We start from the raw sequence: 19,516 nt of genomic DNA, 5'->3' as shown, positions 1-19,516 counted from the left end.
CTGAATTTGTGGTGGTGTAGTTGTCCTGAACTCCGAACTCAAACCATTATTTCCAATGGTCAAAATATACTTTCACATAACAAACAAAAAACACATGAACTTAAGTGATAATTATATATATTTTTTTAATTTCTTTTAATTTAATTTGTATTTTAAGGTCAAATATTCATTTTGGCCATATCAAATGTCAGCCGAAGAAGTTGAAATGAAACGAATTGCAATAAATGATCCAACATGGAATCAAACTCCACTATTAGTTACGAATGTGAGCATTAAATAATGTCAATCCATTAAATTATACAAAAATAAAAAAAGTACCTTTTTGTACAAACTATAGTATTTCTTCAATGCATTCATTGTGAACGTCTTGTGAAATGTCCATCTAAGAAAATAGTTTCATACATAAATGCTATATATATATTTTCACGGTGTAACTAAGTTCACTTTTTTCTAACTAAAGTTGATACGCAAGACCTGCCAGCACAAAACCAAAATTTCAAAAAACATGAAAACACACTTGAGCTTATTTAATGTGATCCAAGTGTAAACGAAAACTTATGTAACAAACACATCCATTTTCAAAAATGTTTAAATCTGTTTTTAAATTTGATGGATATATTTTAGAAATATTAGACAGTTAGGTGTAATTGATTTCGATTTTCGTAAAAACTGTAATATATTTTTAGACTTGGATTTTTCGGTTAAACAATAATTAACAAGAACATTAATTGCTGAAACAAATAGTTCTCAATAACATACAAACATTTTAAAAAATGTTTTTATTATTTAGCAATGGAATCGAACAAAAAAATCAAAAAACCACTCCATAATTTAACCTCTCACACATAATCGGACATTAGCTGTTTTACGGAAGACTTTATGTTGAATTTAAAGCAATTTCTTGTTCTACGTTGAAATGACACCAAAAGGAAAACAAATGGAAATGTGAAAATTCGTTTTATTGGATAGCCTGGAAAATAAATCAGTACGAGAAATAGCAGAAATACTCGTAGAATTCATATGAGCTAAATTTAAAAACTTAAACTAGGCTTTTGAAAAATATTAATTTGTAATTAATACTTTGTATATTATCATTTGGTGAATTAATACAAGAGTAAAATTTATTATAGATTTCATTTAATTGATTTAAGGGGCTATGTAGACCATAGTTTGATCTGTTAAAATTAGTATTCAATAGTTTCTGAAGTCTTATATTTGAACGACTTAAACTAAAGTTTAAACTATCATGAACTGATGGTGATAAAATGTGTCCGTTTAATATTCGAACAATAAAAGAAAACTGAAAATACATACATCCTATGATTTGTCAAAGAAGAAAATGTTATGAGAAAAAGTCTTTGTGAATAAGGCGGTAATGTATGAATATCATGAAACCACCGAAGAAAAAAACGCAAAGATCTTTTCTGAATGGCTCCGAGTCTTGTGACATGTAAGGTTACAAACACACAAATCTCTTAATGAAACCCAGAACTCTATATCCTTTTTTAACTATGAAGTTAATATGTTCATTGAATATTAGTTCAGGATCTGAGACAACACCCAAGGCAGAAAATACATATACTCTACTTAAAGACAAGAATCAAACATGTAACAAAAAATCATTGTAACTTTTTTACGTGTAAAACTCATGGTTTTACATTTGCAAACAATTTAAACAAGACGATTATTAATGCACCATTTCCTGAATAATATTGACTCTTCCTACAAGAGAAGAATATATTAGGAAAGGCAAATTTTGTATGATTGAAACCAAGTCATTTATAAATGAAACAAATAGAATACTACCAAGGTTTTTTGATTCTGAGGGATACCAGAATTCACAACAAATTAACTTGAACACTCATTACGAAGTTTAACACTATAACTTCTATCTTGCACATATGAGGAAATCCAGTTTATGAAACATTCGGTAAAATCTTGCTTTGATAATTTAAAAAGTAATGTTTTATGACACAATTTTTCAAAGGCCTTGCTGAAACCAGTGAAGATACAATCTACTTGTTCACGTTTTTCAAAAACATCTAAACAAAAGGACGTAAAGTGAAACAGATTAGTAACAGTTGAACGCTTTTTAACAAAACCATGCTGGTTATCACAGATAATTGAACTGCAGTGGAAAGAAAGGACGCTACATACGATTGACTCAAATAGTTTAAGTATCACAGATAGTTTAGCAATAGGTCGGTAGTTCATTATTTCGTTTTTGGGACCTTTTTTGTGTATTGGTATTATAAAGGAGTTCTTCCAGAAAAATGGAAACAGCGAGTTACGTAAAGACGTGTTGAAAAGAACACATAACGGGTGTGCTAAATATGCAGCACATTTCTTTAAAATGGATGATGGGACACTGTCGGGATCAGGACTAAAACATTCGTCAAGTTGTAGGATCCTATTAAGGACTTATAACGAAATTGATAGAATTTAAGTGGGGGAAGCTTATAACAGTCGTAGATGTGTTAGAAAAACTAAAAATATTACTTAAATTCCTTCTTATTTTCAAAATGTCTAAAGATTTTTTTGAAATAAGACACGAGTAAAGAATTCAGAAACGAAACCATCAGAAGAAGAAGCAGAAATGATGTATTAAATGTTATAGATCAGTGAAAAAATAGAAATCAAAGACTTAAGATTGCTAATGAACTCAGGATACGTCTTCTTGGAATATGGTGGAACTACATTTTTTTGTATCGTTAGTTAACCATTAGACATAAGACAATTTTATGATTTAGGTTTTGTTCACGGACAGAAGCAAATTCAACCTTAAGGCTCAGATGGTTCAGAAGAATGTATGAATGGCGAAAAGCAAATGAAAACTTTCTCATTAGCATACTCGGGCTACTGTAAAGTTAGGGGGTTGGTTGGTTAACTTAGAGGATGTAATGCAAGTACAGGCGATGAAATTTACATTTTATGGAAGGTAAAATGTATCATATGGCTAGCGTTAATGTTCTAAAACAAAATGTGTAGTCCAGTGTCAGTAAACTTGGAATACAAGACAATTTCATTTTCAACCAGGACAACTATCCAAAGCACATATCTTTTAAAGCAAGGTTGTGGTTACTGTATAAATGCCCCATGGTGCTTAAAACACAAAAAAAGTAACCTGACCTTAATGCAATCGAGCATATAATGGATGAACTGTAACGTCGAGTTGCTTAAAATAACTTTAATAAACAGTGAGAACCTTAAGCCGGGCCTTCAAGAAGAATGACAAAAGATAAGTCCTGAATTATGTAAAAACTTGTCTATTCAATACCTCAACGCCTTGAGAAAGCGATTAAATCGAAAGGATTCAATTAAGCACTAAATATTAAGTGTCCGATTATGTGTGAGGTGTTAATTTATTGAGTTGCTTTTGTTTTTAATATTAATTTGCTATTTGATAGCTTAAATTGTAATATTTGCTTATTTAACATACAAATGTTTTTAAATATCATATAAAAATGTTATACACTTCGAATAAATTTTCTTGGAGGAAATGGATTGCGAAAATTAAAATTTTCATGTGTCCGATTAGTCCCGGGAGCCACTTTAGGTGTTGTCGTTGATTTCCGTTCTTTGATTTTGTTAGTCAACTCACTTTTCTGAAAAAGTATTCCTACCGCCTAACAGGGCGGATACATAACCCATCCCCTCATCCCCTTCTGTTCTTTTTTGGTCTAATCTCCTCCCTCCATTCCTCCAAATTGTTGTTCTACTTAATAATAAATTGGTGTTAGAAAAAACTTATTTTAGCTAACTGTATTCTGAAAACCTTGCAACCTCAAAGTCGTTGAACATGATTGAATTAAAAAAAAATCTTCAGGGTGAAAACTACCAATAAGAAAATAAGGGCAATATTTTAGGGGTTTTTCTTATTTTTGAACATCTTGCGTTCGGCGCTCGAAGTCGATTTGATTATTACTTAGGCCAACATCTTAAACAAGTAACCAAAAAATCTGAAATACCGAATTTAACTCATGGTCTGATGTATAAAGTTACTGGAGTATTTAGTCTTTTTGTCTGATGTATAAAGTTATTGGAATATTTAGTCTTTTTCTCAATAATGTTGAAAAGATATTAGGTCAAAATTATTTATGTAAAGGTTATGTTGTGTTGTGTTGCGGCTGGCTCTAATTAATTCCAGACAAAGGGTCCAATTTTTGCAACGATTGGGCCGAATACCCTTTTCTAAGGCGTCAATCATTTCGTACTTAAATTTCCATGAAAAAAGAAATTATTCTCTTTGAAAAATATTTAAACATTACTTTATTATAGTAACGTCAATTTCATAGCTTTTAAGTTTAAATTTTGTTTTGCAAACTTTTATTAATTTTTTAATATTCACAAATTAAGTTAATTTGCTTCAATTGATGTGGTTTCGTTCACGTGATTTTATATGAACTCGGATATTATTGTATAATGATGGTTTCACTGATTTGAACAAAAAAAAATGACATTAAATATGTTACACCAAATTTTATTATTTTGACACATCCTACAACATTTTCCATTTTAGTTCAAAAACACAACAAAATCTAATTTTATAAAACAACACGTGTCAGAACTTAAACCCTGCCTTAAATTTACTGATCAATGTGACCGAATAAAATCATTTTAGTGTTTTAACAGAGTGAAGCCTTTAGGCTTTTAGCTATAAAAATACATTTTAAACTATAATTTGTACTTAATTTTTCCCAAGCGAAATATAATTTTAAATCAAACACATTTATTTTCAGTTTTCAAAAAACAAATATATATTGAATGTTTAAACTTTTCACTTTTTGCATATTTTTCCCATCGAGCTTGCATAACAGGCCTACCATGTACAGACCTAACAATATAAATCTCTTTACAATTTTACTAAGTGCTTGCTTAGTTATTCGATTATGGCGGCCATGATCAACTCGCAATACGCGTTTAAATCACCACTTTTATAGCAAGTTTAGTTATATTTTATAGTTCGATTGTTAAGCAATCCATTATCGTGAATGCCAAATATGATGATATGAGTTCTTCAATTGACAGCTGAGTTTGAAAGGTGTCAGCTGACAGTGCTATCAACATATTTTGAATTTCTAAGCGAAGTGACGAGCTTTCAATAATTTGTTTTACCATAATCAAGTGTCAAGAAGATAAATTTCACCTTTTGTAATTTGTTTATTAAGTGTTTTTATTTCATAAATGTATTTTTAGTAATTTACAATAATTTTATGTGTTGTTTTGAATGTTTGTATAGCTTTGTGTGATGTTTAATTTTAAACTTCTTGTATTAAATATACTTTTAAAAATAATATTAAAAAACATTATTATTTCTACTTTAAATAGACAATGGTTAATCACGGACGTGTTGAATTACTAGCTCATCCACTTAGTCAAAAATATCTACAAATGAAATGGAATTCGTATGGCAAGTATTTTCACGTGGCAAATTTGCTGTTTTACTCGATTTTCCTACTTTTTGTTACTATTTATTCGTCTATGATGATGAACAACATAACTGTGAGCAACGAAACTGTTGTTACGAATCCCAAAATGATGACAGGGTAAGAAAAACTTTTTATCAATTTAAAATATTTTTTAATTCATATATGACTTATGTATATTTTTTTAATTGTAGATTGGAAACAAATTTCTCTTTTTGGTCAAGCATTTATGCGAGTCATGAAGTGGAACGTATTCAGCGATCTACAGGAATAATTGTTTGTGCCATAGCTATTGTGGCTTACATAACGCTGAATTCACTAAGGGAAATATTACAAATGTATCAGCAAAGGCTGCATTACATTTTGGAAATTGTAAATCTCATATCATGGGTTTTGTACATATCAACATTAATAATGGTGGTTCCGGTATTTATCAATCATGGTCGAATAACTAATATACATTATTCAGCAGCATCGATAGCTGTATTTTTATCATGGTTTCGATTGCTGCTCTTCTTGCAACGTTTCGATCAAGTACGCATATTTTTTTTTATATTTGCATAAATCTAAAAATTGTAAGAACAAAATATTTATGATTTTATTTTATTTTGTAATCATAGGTTGGAATATATGTAGTGATGTTTCTTGAAATACTACAAACTCTCATAAAAGTTTTAATGGTGTTTTCCATACTTATCATTGCATTTGGACTCTCATTTTATATCCTTTTATCAAAGGTAAGCATCCAACACAAATATATCAAATAAAATGTTTTATAATATACGCCAAATTTCCATTTAAAGAACTTTAAAAAGTGCATCATTAAAATTTAAGCTGATTTGTGTCATATTATTCGTTTTGAGAAAAAACTGTCAAATTAATTCATTTGAAGTTGACGTCTCTGCCAGTTCATGAGATGTGGAGGACATAAAAAGGTATTCCAAATGTACAAGCGTACATGTAGACGAAGGGGCAGCATCTTTGTAAAAATGGTTTTAAATTCTTAGGAGTTGGTATAACGTCGAGAAATGGCACAATTTTCAATCCAACAAACATAATCCGATTTTTTGAAGTATTGTGAAAATAATGACATTTCTCGACTTTTCAAAGACCCTGGCATGTTTTTTCCTTTTTTCGTCCTCAATATCACAAGAACAAGCAGCCGTATCCGACTTTGAATACATTTTTTTATTTCCCGAATACTGACTTGAATTACATTTTATTTCATAAATAATTGTTTTTTCTTATAAAATATATAATTTTATTAGGTATAACAAAGGATTTTCAAACTGGTGCGGGTAGATTTTGGCGTACCGTGGCAACCATTTTGTTTTGGTGACATCTGTCAAATCTTTTGTTTATTATTCAGTTGTTTTTAGCAAATCATCATGGCAAGTCACACGATTGAAAAGCACGTTCAAATAATAAAACTTTTTTATCAAAATGAGTAACGCAAACGTGGCGCGTATTGAGGTCATTTTTTTTTTAGTTCAATTGTATTTGTTATGTCTGAAAAACTGGCTTAAAGCTAGACAAAAATTCATAAAACTAGTTAAACAATAATACTTAATTCTTATGCCTTTCGGCTCTAAGATCTATTGCGGTCATTTTACGCTAGACGTGGTGGCCCTTCACAGTCGACTCTTCAACGTTTGGTGGACAAATTTGAGAGGACCGGTTCAGTAAACAATCAGCCAACACCCGTACGTTCAAGGAACTCGAGATCGGTCGAGAACGATGTGGTCCGTGATAGTGTACAGCAGAACCCGAGGCAGTCTATTCCTCGCTGTGCACAAGAACTTAGCAGACTTCAACTTAGTGAATTTCGCGTCGAGACTTTAGCCTTCACCCGCACAAGATCCAACTAACCCAGGAGCTTAAAGTTTATGACCATTGACAACGTTGTTTGTTCTCTGACTGGGCTTCGAATCGTTTGGAAGAGGACCCAATTTTGGCCAAAGAATCATCTTTAATGACAAGGCGCATTTTTGGATGAATGGCTTTATTAACAAGCAAAATGTCCATATATGGAAACCACACGAGGTTCAACAGGTTATAATGCATACTCAAAAAGTTACCGTTTGGTGTGGATTTTGGGCCGGTGGCGGCGTAATTGGTCTGTACTTTTTTGAAAACGAACGTAAGTGAGTAACAATGATAACTAATTTCTTATGGCCCAAATTTAGCCATATGGACTAAGACGACATGTAGTACCAGCAGGACGCTACGTGCCACCCAACAAACTTCAAAATTGACATTTTTCATGAACGATTTGAGGGTTAGATTATCTCTCGCAGGGGTGATGTGAATTGACCACATATTATGGTCATGCGGTTTGGCCCGTTCTGACTGTTTCCTGTGGGGTTTCTTGAAGTCGCAGGTCTATGTAAAAAAACCACAATCAACCGATGCCCTAAGGGTGAACATAATAGAGGCCAACGCTCAAATTCACAACGATATGCGGAAGAGTCATTGAAAATTGGACCACTCGAATCCGTGCCACCTTAAGAAGCCAAGCCGGGCATCTGAATGACGTCATACATGCACCTTTCAAATAAGAAAATAATTATGTTAATACCTCCCACACATCTGATTTTATTCCATTTAAATTTCCATTTCCTTTGTATATGAAATATGGTTTTCATATACAAAAATTTCAACTTCTACACGCCCGCGCCCCTATTAAAAAAAACCCCTTTTAACAAAGTTTCTATAAACAAAAACATTTCTAATAAAATTATCCAAATCGGTTCCGGAAGATGGTAACATTAATCTTAAGCTCCAACCTGGATAAGGCCTAGACTACTAATAAAATAAATGTATGCAATTGTTTTTACTTATAATTTTATTTTGTACTGCCACTTGGTGGTCGATTGTCTCTCACTTAAATGGTTTGGTTGGTCACATCCCTTAAATTGTGGTTGTGGATTGTCAGATTCGAGTTTTAAGATTTTCATATGAAGTTTTCGTAACAGTTATTCGTTTATCGAAGCAGGGTTGCATCCCTTACAAAATATTGTCGAGACATTAAGGGAGATCGCTTTTTCGTAATCACAATACATTTTTATTAATAGATGAGCAAAAAACTTTGATGAAAGAAACTGTTTTAAAAAAGACGCAGGGATGCCATTAATGGCCGTCTGTCAATGTGTCTTAATGTTTTACAAAATTCGTAGTATAGTTCGAATATAATAAATAAATATAGGTACAAATAACAAATTAAACATCCACATTAGAATCACTGCAGATAAAAGGCAAAGTGAAATCCTTCTGTGGATAAGGATTTGACTTTTAATCCAATATTGTCACGTACTTAACATACAAATGAGTTTTTGAACTCCGCTTAAAAATTGTCTAATGTTCTCTTCAGCAGTATTCACATGAGCGCGACCAACGAACGACGAATGAATTACAAAATGTGAGTTTATATACGTTTGAAGACATACATATTTCCACACAAATTCTTAAAAAAAAACTTTTACTTTTCAATATTATATATTAATAAATTTAAGAAAACAAATTTATTCGTCGCGAAAAAAATTGTAGTTGATACGAACTGTCAAACTTTATTCGCGTTCCACATTATCCACACTCGCAACGAATAAAATAATCGCGTGTACTTAACTTAAAAAAATCATTCTTGTTTTGGTTGCGGTGGTGAATGGTGTTCATTCGTGACGAACTAAAAACTCTCATGTGAAAGAAATGTCAAAATCGAGGAATATTTGTTCATTCGTTGGTCGTTGGTCGTGCTCGTGTGAATAGTGCCTTAAGCATCTTGCACATGGGCCTCGAATTGTGGATATTCGCATATTTTGTCTTTATTCCTATTCGCAGACAGCTACGAATTGAATTACTCTTTTCTCCATATTTTCCTCAGCCATGATCTTTCACACAAAAACAAAACAAGAGTGGTATAATTTTGAGGTTATGTTGCGCGCGAACAATTTATTCCTTGCAGTGTGGATGGTATGTGGAACGCGAAGAGAGTTTGACAGTCCGCAGCAACCGTACTGCAATCCGTTACTACCAAACAAAATGCAAATTATATTATCCTAACATAAGTTTCAAAAACTTACGTCTGTTCGTCCATTCGTTGTTCGGTCTCACGTGCTTTTTAAGGAGGCTAACAAAATTTAAATAACAAAATGTGTATCTTAGCCTTACAGATCAGATTATTATTATTTTAGAACACTGTTGTCCAGCAAGATATTGACGACTCTCTACATATGAAAGCATTTCAAGATTCCATAGATTTATCATATTTAAGAGCTAAAATACAATATAGTTTAAATTGTTTCTGAGGCATTTCAAGCAGAAATGTTTCAAATTGTTGTTGAAACGTAGCTTTCTCCAAAAAAATAGAGGTTGGGATGCGACCCACACTGATAACTTGCTTATTTGATTTGTCTTGCTTAACAGGTTGAATGAATGAAATTAATTTGAGAGATATCAAGAACCGATCATCAATTTTTACCAAATTTGGGTACTATTTGTTGTATACATTTTATTTTTTATGAAAAAACCTATTGTTGGATTTTTATAAAAAAAAAACTACTGAATATCGAAAATAATATTTTCTGTGAAATCAAAATTTTAATGAATGTTGACAAATATATTTTTAAAACATAAAAGTACCTTAAAGCCAATATCTTAAAGTTTTGAAAAGATATATGAGCCGAAAATCTATTTCTACCAACATTTATTAATTTTCTTGTTAAGGTTTGTATTTTTTGTAAAAAAAAAACTGTCAATTCAATTTTATAGAATGTTAAAAAAAAACAATATTTAAATTTAAATTGAACTCAAATTTTTGAAAAGATATTTGAGTCGAAAATTAATTTGTACCACCTTTTGTTATATTTTCTCTTAAGTTTTTATTTTTTGTAAAATGAATGTCAATTCTATTTTTCTCAAAATTTAAAGCCAATATCTCAAAGCTTTTAAAAGATATTTGAGTCAAAAATCAATTTTATAAATTTTTATTTTATTTCTTAAAATTTTACTGAATGTTGAAAACAAGATTTCTCACAATATTAAATAAGTTGGAAGCCATAATCTCCAAGTTTTGTCCAAATTCAATTTTTACCAACTTTGATCAATGTTTTTTAGGTTTTTATTTTTTATAAAAAAAAACTGTCAATTCAATTTTTCTCAAAATCTTACCAGATGTAAAAACGTTATTCTTCGTTACACAAATTGTTTTGGAGATAAAATCATTTTGTATTCGTAAAATTTTAGAGGTCACAAATTTTTTTTTCAGTTTTTTTGATTAAAAAAAAACCGTTGATTGTATTTTTCCAAAAAATATACTTTATTGGTATCACGTTACAATATATTATATACAATTTAATTCAAATCTCAAGCCTTTTTGGTTGATGAGATATTTAGGGTTACCCAAAATTTTCACCTTTTCAACTGCTGTGGTAAAAAAAACCACCCACGCAATTTTCTTGAGAGCCCTTTCTGCATTATTATCTGTATAACAAAATGTATTTAAAATCGATATCTCTTCTGGTTCTTGAGCTATGGACGACGAAAAAACGTCGCAGACGTACGAACGTACGTACACACGCACGCACAGACATCTTTCTAAAAATCGACTCTAGGGACCTTGAAACATCGAGAAATGTTAAAATTTTCCTAAATTTTCCTATGGGAATTTATAAAATATTCTGATCTGGCTGGCATTTGTTTTAATGTGAAGAACGCTGTAAAAATATATGCAGATGCAAAATCAAAGAAAATGATAAATTTTGGCAGAAAAAGTGTGATCTTATGCCCATGTGAATACATTTTCCGAAAATGAATTTGGGTGTTCCACAATTCGTTATTGTGAACTGGATTTTCGAACATGCAAATGTTCAGTATTTCGGTTTGTTCCATTTTTTGAACGCATTCAAATCACAATTTTTATTTCTGTGAATTTATTTTTGCTTACTTCTACTATGAATCGGAGGGTTGCAGCAAGTTTTTCAATGGAAGTAATCGATGAAGGTAAAAGGTTCTATTTCCCTTAGAACATATAAAAAGGAGTCTTGACTTAATCTAAAGTTATAATGAAAGCTTAGAAGAGGAAATCAAAAATTTACTTTATTTATCAGAACAATTCTACATAATTTTCAAACACTTACCTTGTTTCAAGTAAATCTAATATCTTTGATTTGTTTCGCAAAATTCGTCTTTTCTATTTTTATCTTGAATTCTGCTTCCTTTTTTTCACTTGAAAATGCCAATGATATTGCATCCACCTTCAAAACAGCAAACATTTTACTTCAGAAACAAAATAAAAATGGATGATCCTTCAGTTCTGACAGTTCGAAGCAATTTCGAAGTTCTCGAAATCGATCGAATTTAAGAACATGCAATTTCATTTCACGTGAAATTAAAAAGGGATTTCAATTCACTTTCAATCGAAATTAGGAACATGGGCGTAAATCTCAGTTTTAGAGCAATTTAAAAATGCAAATTTCGTTAATTTTTTAAGATATTTAAAGTTTTTTATATTTAAAAGAAAATTAATGTTGAAAAAAAAACACTTTATAAAAGCCTTACACTAATTATGTGCGCCAAATGAAATAAACGCTTCGGTAGTACAAACATGCTCATAGCTCATTTAATCCAAAGAATCTGTTTAAAAATATTTCCTCAAATTCCAAAATTCATACCCTCTTTATATTGCAGGTACGTGAATATTCCTTGAAACAAATTTATTTTCCTGATTCACTCAGACTATTAACTCACCTCAGTATTTCTCTATTTTCGTCTTTTTCGAATTATTACATTCGTAGGTTAAAATGAATTTCTCCACTAGACGTTCCACAAGCAATACCTAGATGCCGCCTTATTCGACTTCCACAGTAGTTTTCATATACAAACGTCAGAATCGATCTTCTATTTCATCGTTATTCTACATTTCTATTCCATCTTTGAAAACTAAAATTCCATCTTCAACATAAACAAACTTTAGGCGTGGTTTTTGAACCTTGAAAGTGACCCCAGACTCTTGGAAATGTATTATTCCATAGAACTAGAAAAATATCGAGTAATGATATTCAGTGGTAAGGGAATTATGTAAAACATTAAAGTGATCCTCTTTTCAAAGAAAGAAATAAAAAATGAACAACACAGGTTTAGGGACCAACTAAAATATCTTTTCTGGACTCAAACCTGGATTATGTCTAAGCAGAGTTATGATAATGTGATATTAATTTTTTACGTTAATTAAAATTCGCGGACTTTTTTCGCAACTAATTGAAATTCATATAGACTATTAATTTATAAAATTACGACGGTCTATTGTCTCTCACTAACAAGGTTGGTCACATCCCTTAAATTGTGTTCACACTCAACACAATGTACGAATATTTCAGTGCCAAAATATGTCTCATTGTCTGTCATTCTAGAGGAGGAACTTATCCAGCCCCTCATGAACCCGCAACCCTGACTCGTAAATGCTTACACGGGCCTCTGTCTCTGCCCAGCATTAGTCTGTTGTCTGTCCCCAACATGGGAAATCTGCAAATCTGCTCGAAGGACCACACAGTGTCTAATTATCAAATTAATAAAATAGTGTCGAGACGCCAACGTGACCGTATTTTTTTCAAATTATATTTGTATATTTTTAAAATCAAAACTTGTAAAAAAGCTTTGAAACAATGGCAGCTTTTATTTTACCAAGTTCTCTTTTTGTAATGGGTCCGATTTGTTAAATTGTAAATTTTGACATTTCTCGACGTTTCAAGGGCCCTAGACTCGAAATAAAGGATTTTTAGAAAGCTGCCTGTGCGTGCGTGTGTACGTTCGCGATGTTTTTTTCGTCGTCCATAGCTCAAGAACCAGAAAAGATTTTGACTTCAAATACATTTTTTCATACAGATAATAAGGCAGAAAGATGCAGAAAGGTCTCTCAAGAAAATTGCTAGGGTGTTTTTTTTTACCATAGCATTTTAAAAAAAGGTGCAAATTTTGGTTAACCCTAAATATCTCGTTAACCAAAAACGCTAGAGACTTGAAGTAAATTTTATATAATATATTGTAAATTGATACCAAACAAGAATATTTTTTGAAAAAAAAATCCAATTAACGTTTTTTTTTTATAAATCAAAAAAACTGGAAAAAAAATGTGTCACCTCGAAAATTGTACGAATACAAAATGATTTTCTATCCAAAATAATGTCGTGCAAAAAAAAATAACATTTTTAACATCTGGTAAGATTTTGATAAAAATCGAATTGACAGTTTTTCTTATAAAAAATAAAAACCCAGAAAAACATTACTTAAATGTGGGAAAAATTGAATTACGACTCAAATATCTTGTCAAAAATTTGAGATTATGGCTTCGAACTAATTTAAACTTATAAGAAATATTGTTTTCATTCGGAAACATTTTGAGAAAATCGAATTGACAGTTTTTCTTACAAAATATAAAAACCTGATTACAATTTACAAAATATAAAAAACTAATTACGGTTGTGGTGTACGTTTAAACGTACGCCCGAAGATGAATGAAGGAATATCCAAAACGCGTCGCCCAATACAAATATATTAAAAGTTGTGAAACTAATTGTTTTTTTTTAAATAATAATTATAAATTTTAAATTTAATTATTTTTTTTTTGTTTTTATTTTTGTTTTTATATTAATGTAAATAAAAACCAAAACAAACAAATTAATAAAAGTTGGTAAAAATTGATTTTCGACTCAAATATCTTTTCAAAACCTTGAGATATTGGCTTCCAATTGCTTTTGTCTTTTAAAAAATATTGTTGTCAACATTCAGTAAAATTTTGAGAAAAATCAAGTTGAAAGTTTTTTTTTACAAAAAATAAAAGTCTAATAAAAAAATTCTAAAATTTTGTAAAAATTTACTTTTGACTCAAATAGCTTTTTAAAAATATTGTCTTCAAACTTTTTTTATTTCACAGAAAATATTGTTTTCGATATTCAGTAGTTTTTTTTTATAAAAACCCAAAAGTCCGTTTTTTTCATAAAAAAAAATAAAATCTACAAAAAATAGTACGCAAATTTGGTAAAAATTGATGTTCGGTTCTTGATATCTCTTAAATTAATTTCATCCATCCAATTTGTAAAAATTTAAGAACTGCTACTTATTGGTAAATTTTTTTTTCGACTGACAACTTTTTTAACCCAATACGGAAATCTACAAACATTTAAGCAAGACAAATTGACAGACGGGATGGGAAGTTCTCAGTGAGGGTCGCATCCCAGCCTCTTTTTATACATTTTTTCGAATATCTCAAACCTCGGTTGTGTAGTTTCAGTCCTTAATTCAACTGCTCGACAAAATTAAGTTATTTTTCCTGCCCCACAGACAAAACAATACTTTTGACATGTTTAAGATGTCTTTATTTCGAATCTCGCCTTTAATTTTGTTCTATCACATAAGGTTCTTAAAAGATGCTCCTTTTAAAATGCTAAACACAACTAAAACTGAGTTTTTTGAAGCCTAAATCAAAATCAAATATCTTTTAACAATAAATTGTGTGATGATTTTGCAAAGTAAAAATTCATTTTTTTAAGCTATATCACTTATGATTTTATATGAAATTTTGAGAAAGGCTCCTATTCGATACTTTCATAGGTTTGAAAAATACGTTTTGGACTTAATTTTTAGTGCTGATTTGAATCCAAACTTTTATTTTAACATTGTACATTTTTGTTAATATGTTTCTAAAACTTGATATAAAAGATTTGTTAGACAACAGTTGGTTCCAAGAACAAAACTTGAAAATCTTTCAGACTCTTGTAACAACTTTTGAAGGTTTTTCAAATACCATATCAAATAAAAAATATTTCAATTAAATATTGAAGAAATGGATCATAATATTTCTAAAACCTTTAAGGATTTAATTAAAAAAAAAAAATACTTCATTAATTTATAGAGCCTCAAAAAGCATTAAATACATGTTTTTTCGAATTTTAAAAAGTAATATCTCAAAAACCTTAGGTTATAGAGTATTTTAAAAGTCTTAATTTTAAATTAAGGCTACCGAAACTATTTTGTTAAGTGCAGAATATTTATGACAGAATATTTATGTTTTCTTCTCGGCTTAATTTAAAATTTTAACGTTCGTCGCTTGTTGTCGAAAAATGTCTCACTTTAACTTTAGAAAAATGTCTACTAAATTTTAAGATTTACATATATTCGTATATTACTGTAATATATTTCTTTTTCTTTGCAGATAATGGACCCCCAACCGAACCACCTTTCCTTTTCGAATATTCCCATGTCCTTGTTGCGGACTTTCTCAATGATGTTGGGTGAATTAGATTTTGTCGGTACCTACGTAAACACATTTTATAACGATCAGCTCAAGGTTCCCATCACATCATTCCTTATTCTCAGTAAGTCCTTGAAAGATTCAATTTATTATTGTATCATTTACTTTACTTTCCTTCATTCTTTGTACCCAGGTGTGTTTATGGTCCTTATGCCAGTTCTTCTAATGAACCTCCTCATCGGTTTGGCTGTTGGTGATATCGAATCGGTTCGTCGTAATGCACAATTGAAGCGTCTAGCTATGCAGGTAAAAACGGATACTTTTTTTTCAAAATGGTTTTTTGTTTTACACCCCATGAAAATGAGGAACAGAAGTCCTTAATTCTTGTTTTTCTATTTTTATTTCAGGTAGTTTTGCACACCGAACTTGAAAGGAAACTGCCACAAATGTGGTTGCAAAAGATTCTGAAAATGGAATTAATTGAATATCCAAATGATACAAAATGTAAATTAGGTTTCTTGGACTTCGTTTTAAGAAAATGGTTTTGCAATCCTTTCAATGAAGATAGTAAGTAACAAAATACATATATAGTATGTTCAAGCGTCAAATTGGTGTCAGACGGATTGACAGAGTAGGATAATGAAATATAAACACAATTCATTATTGATTCTAATCTAAGAATTATAAATATAATAGAATTCTTGAGATATTGAATCATAAAAAATTCTATTCTCATATTTCTGACAGAAAAAAAGCGAACAATTTTGATTATATTTCCGAAGATATGCAAATCTACGAGATCTTACGAATTGACTGCGTTCAAACTCGTGTTGGATAGGCTATCCTGGATGTTTGGATTTTGACACGTTATTAAACGATACTCAAAATAAAATAGTTAGCAAAACATATAAACAACTTTCTGCTGAAGTCGAAGTCCAAAATTATTGGAAAATAAAACTTTCAGTGGATGATTTTAATATTTCAACTGATTTTTAACAAAAAACATTCAAATTCGAGATCAATTTTCCTTCAAACACAAATATTTGTTGAACTCGCTGTTCGATCAGATAGCCTCATACTTGTATCGGAAAATCGTGGACAACTTGGGATTTCTTTTTTGACATCCCAGCTGTTTTTGATCAGCTGTTCTATCACACGTAAAACACTTACAAAAAGGTATCCGGAAATTGTAGCTGTCAGAAAGTAAGCTTCTTTTTGTCTTTTTTTAATTACTCGTTGTTAAACTGACTTTTAAAAAAGTCGAGCCTTCAATGTTTGATATATTGTATGTAAGTTTTTCTAACTCCCTGTCAATTATTCTGTCGTGAAGCCTTACGATTTCAAGTTTAATATTTGGAATATTGAATTTACCTACTACTTATTTTTAATTCTTTATATGTATGTTTTGTTATAGCAACATTTGACTCCCTTGCTTTTGATAATAGTGAAGACGTTGTCAATACTGAATTGGAGAGGCAAAGACATAAGCTTCGTGACATAAGCAGAGTTCTTGAACAACAACACCAGTTGCTTCGATTGATAGTTCAAAAAATGGAAATCAAAACCGAAGCTGATGACGTCGATGAAGGTGTTTATCCATCGAATACAAGAGCATTAACTTACCAAGCTGGCCATTCAAGATGGACTTCACCAAGAATAAGAAAGAAGCTAAGAGCAGCATTAAGCTTTAATAAAAGTTCTTAAAAAATATATATACATATTTTAACTTATGTTTATCATAATGTAACATTCCTTATTTTGAACAAAGAAAAAAATGAAAAGTTTTGTTTATGTTTTCATTGTGTTTGCAGCTTAATTAATGTGTCAATTTCAACTTCAATTTCAAAAATTATTATTTAGGACTCCTCTGAGCTGAGATTTACTATAAAAAAGAAATAATTGAAATGTATGCTAATTATGTAAAACTTTTAAATAGGAAAAATGAATTTATAGATAAAACATTTATTTACAAATATGTAAACGCAAACTTGATGGCCTTTAATTGAATTTAAACACATATATAACTTTTTCATTTAAAAATGCATTTACTTCTCAAAAATTCAAAAGATTTACATATGTGTATATGTTATATTCGTTATGTATTCCTGAGTATTAAAACACACAAAATATAATTATGTACCAATTGAAAAATAAAATCATATATTTGTTGTACAATGTTTGAATTCAGTGATTTTTTTGTACACAACAAAGTTGCGTCTTCTAGATTTCTTGATGTAAGGTTACCTTTATAGAAAATGGATTTGACCTGGAATACCACATCGAGTTAATAATAAAATTAAAAAAATGTTCAACCCATCTCGAGTTATTTGACAGCTTACTCGCTAGTCTTGTAGCCGTATTTTAACGAGTAATCAGTAAACATTAAATTGCTAAGACTCATTATACTTTTAAGCTAGTCCTACTGTAAAGAGTCTTTTTGAAGTTAGTTAGCAAGTAATTTGACAAGCAATATTTTAACTCTCACTGAGTATGTGCATGACTCGCTTGTTATTTTCAAACACATAAACAAAATGCTTGCCTAATTAAGCTCGGAGACTGAAATAAAATGGACCGGAGCTGATCCAAAATCGACCTTGTGTGGGGAAACTGAGATGGCTCGGTTTGTCTCTGTGTATCCATTTGGATTTTAAGCAAGTCAAAAATCAACGAGCACGATCCAAGGATAGACTCTGTCCTGTGTGTTGAATTAACGAGCCAAGTAGTTATGTCTGCTAACACAATCTTATTTCGCCACCTAACAACCTTCTTAACTATCTCAGTCTATCTCACATACAAATTCAAAGAAACAAATTTGTAATGTCCCTTTCCCTCTCTTAATTTTGTGTTGATCAGTTGTCAAAATTTATTATAAGTTTTTCTGCTCCCAAGTTTCGTTATTTTAAGATTTTTTTCTGAACTAATGTCCGAAAATTCTAAAATTATTTTACAAGCACCCTTTTTTTAAATTTATCTATGTAGATACATAAATATTTGTTTTAGCTCTATATAAATTACATACAAATAATCAATCTGTTAACCTGGTTGTGGCTCGATGAGGTATGTGGATTGTGGCTCAAATTTAGACCGGATCCAAATGGCTCAGAGGAAAACGTGTATTTCCAAAAATCATTCATAGGATCAGTATGATAAAACGAATGAACGAATATTTGTCTATTATAAGATTTCTTTGATATGACTTGTTTTTATTCGTCAGTACAGATGTGTGGATCGTATATGGAACGCGAATTATGTTTGACAGTTCGTTACAATCATATTGCAATTTGCGACAAACTCTTTCTCTTATTTTAGCCATACAAAATTTGAAATTGTCTTGTATTATAAATAAGTACCAAATTTTAGAGAACTAACCCGTTCTACAGTCAAATTATGCAACCATAAATATCGACTAACATTCCTAAGAAATGACGTTTACTAAGCCAAACGTTTGTTATCTTTATATATTTTTGTTAAACGTCATTTTTGTATTTGTAAGAAATTTAATTTTAATTGCTTACGCTATTTAATTGGCTCTGGAAAATTATGCTTATGTTCACAAAGGGACTCCACACTCTCAAATATGTGTGATTGGCTCAAATTTGAAAATTTGAGCACTTTTGTTAGTTTGACAAGCCTATTTCAAATCTAAGCAATTTTAATTTAAACAAAGATGATTTTCACAATATTTTGTTATTAGGATACAATTAGTTGGAAAGAACTAATTAAAGAAGAGCTGAGGGCTAATTTTTGGCGTGAAAGGAAACCAATTGATATTAAAGTTTTAAATATTCTTGGTAATAAAGGTCATAACAGAAACGTTTGCCTGCCAGCACGTAGTGGCTTGTTTCTG

The 19,516-nt window shown here is 30.5% G+C and overlaps 1 protein-coding gene across 4 annotated transcripts in view; it reads left to right on the top strand.

Annotated features, from left to right (window-relative positions):
* The window catches only part of LOC129947300 (transient receptor potential cation channel subfamily A member 1), a 71,512-nt gene extending 53,660 nt beyond the window's left edge, over positions 1 to 17,852 (top strand). For 2 of the 4 annotated variants that reach the window (XM_056057815.1, XM_056057817.1), the window contains 8 exons: positions 158 to 265; positions 5,329 to 5,546; positions 5,621 to 5,960; positions 6,047 to 6,163; positions 15,631 to 15,793; positions 15,863 to 15,975; positions 16,077 to 16,236; positions 17,084 to 17,852. In XM_056057815.1, the coding sequence (XP_055913790.1) occupies positions 158 to 265; positions 5,329 to 5,546; positions 5,621 to 5,960; positions 6,047 to 6,163; positions 15,631 to 15,793; positions 15,863 to 15,975; positions 16,077 to 16,236; positions 17,084 to 17,373 (1,509 nt within the window). In that variant the 3' untranslated portion in view covers positions 17,374 to 17,852. The remainder of the gene's footprint in view (positions 1 to 157; positions 266 to 5,328; positions 5,547 to 5,620; positions 5,961 to 6,046; positions 6,164 to 15,630; positions 15,794 to 15,862; positions 15,976 to 16,076; positions 16,237 to 17,083) is intronic. The other 2 variants (XM_056057816.1, XM_056057814.1) reach the window with 1 other exon arrangement.
* Positions 17,853 to 19,516: the final 1,664 nt, after the last annotated feature.

The sequence above is a fragment of the Eupeodes corollae genome, chromosome 2, assembly GCF_945859685.1.
Source record: "Eupeodes corollae chromosome 2, idEupCoro1.1, whole genome shotgun sequence".
NCBI lineage: Eukaryota > Metazoa > Arthropoda > Insecta > Diptera > Syrphidae > Eupeodes > Eupeodes corollae.
This window is presented reverse-complemented; position numbering and strand designations above follow the sequence as displayed.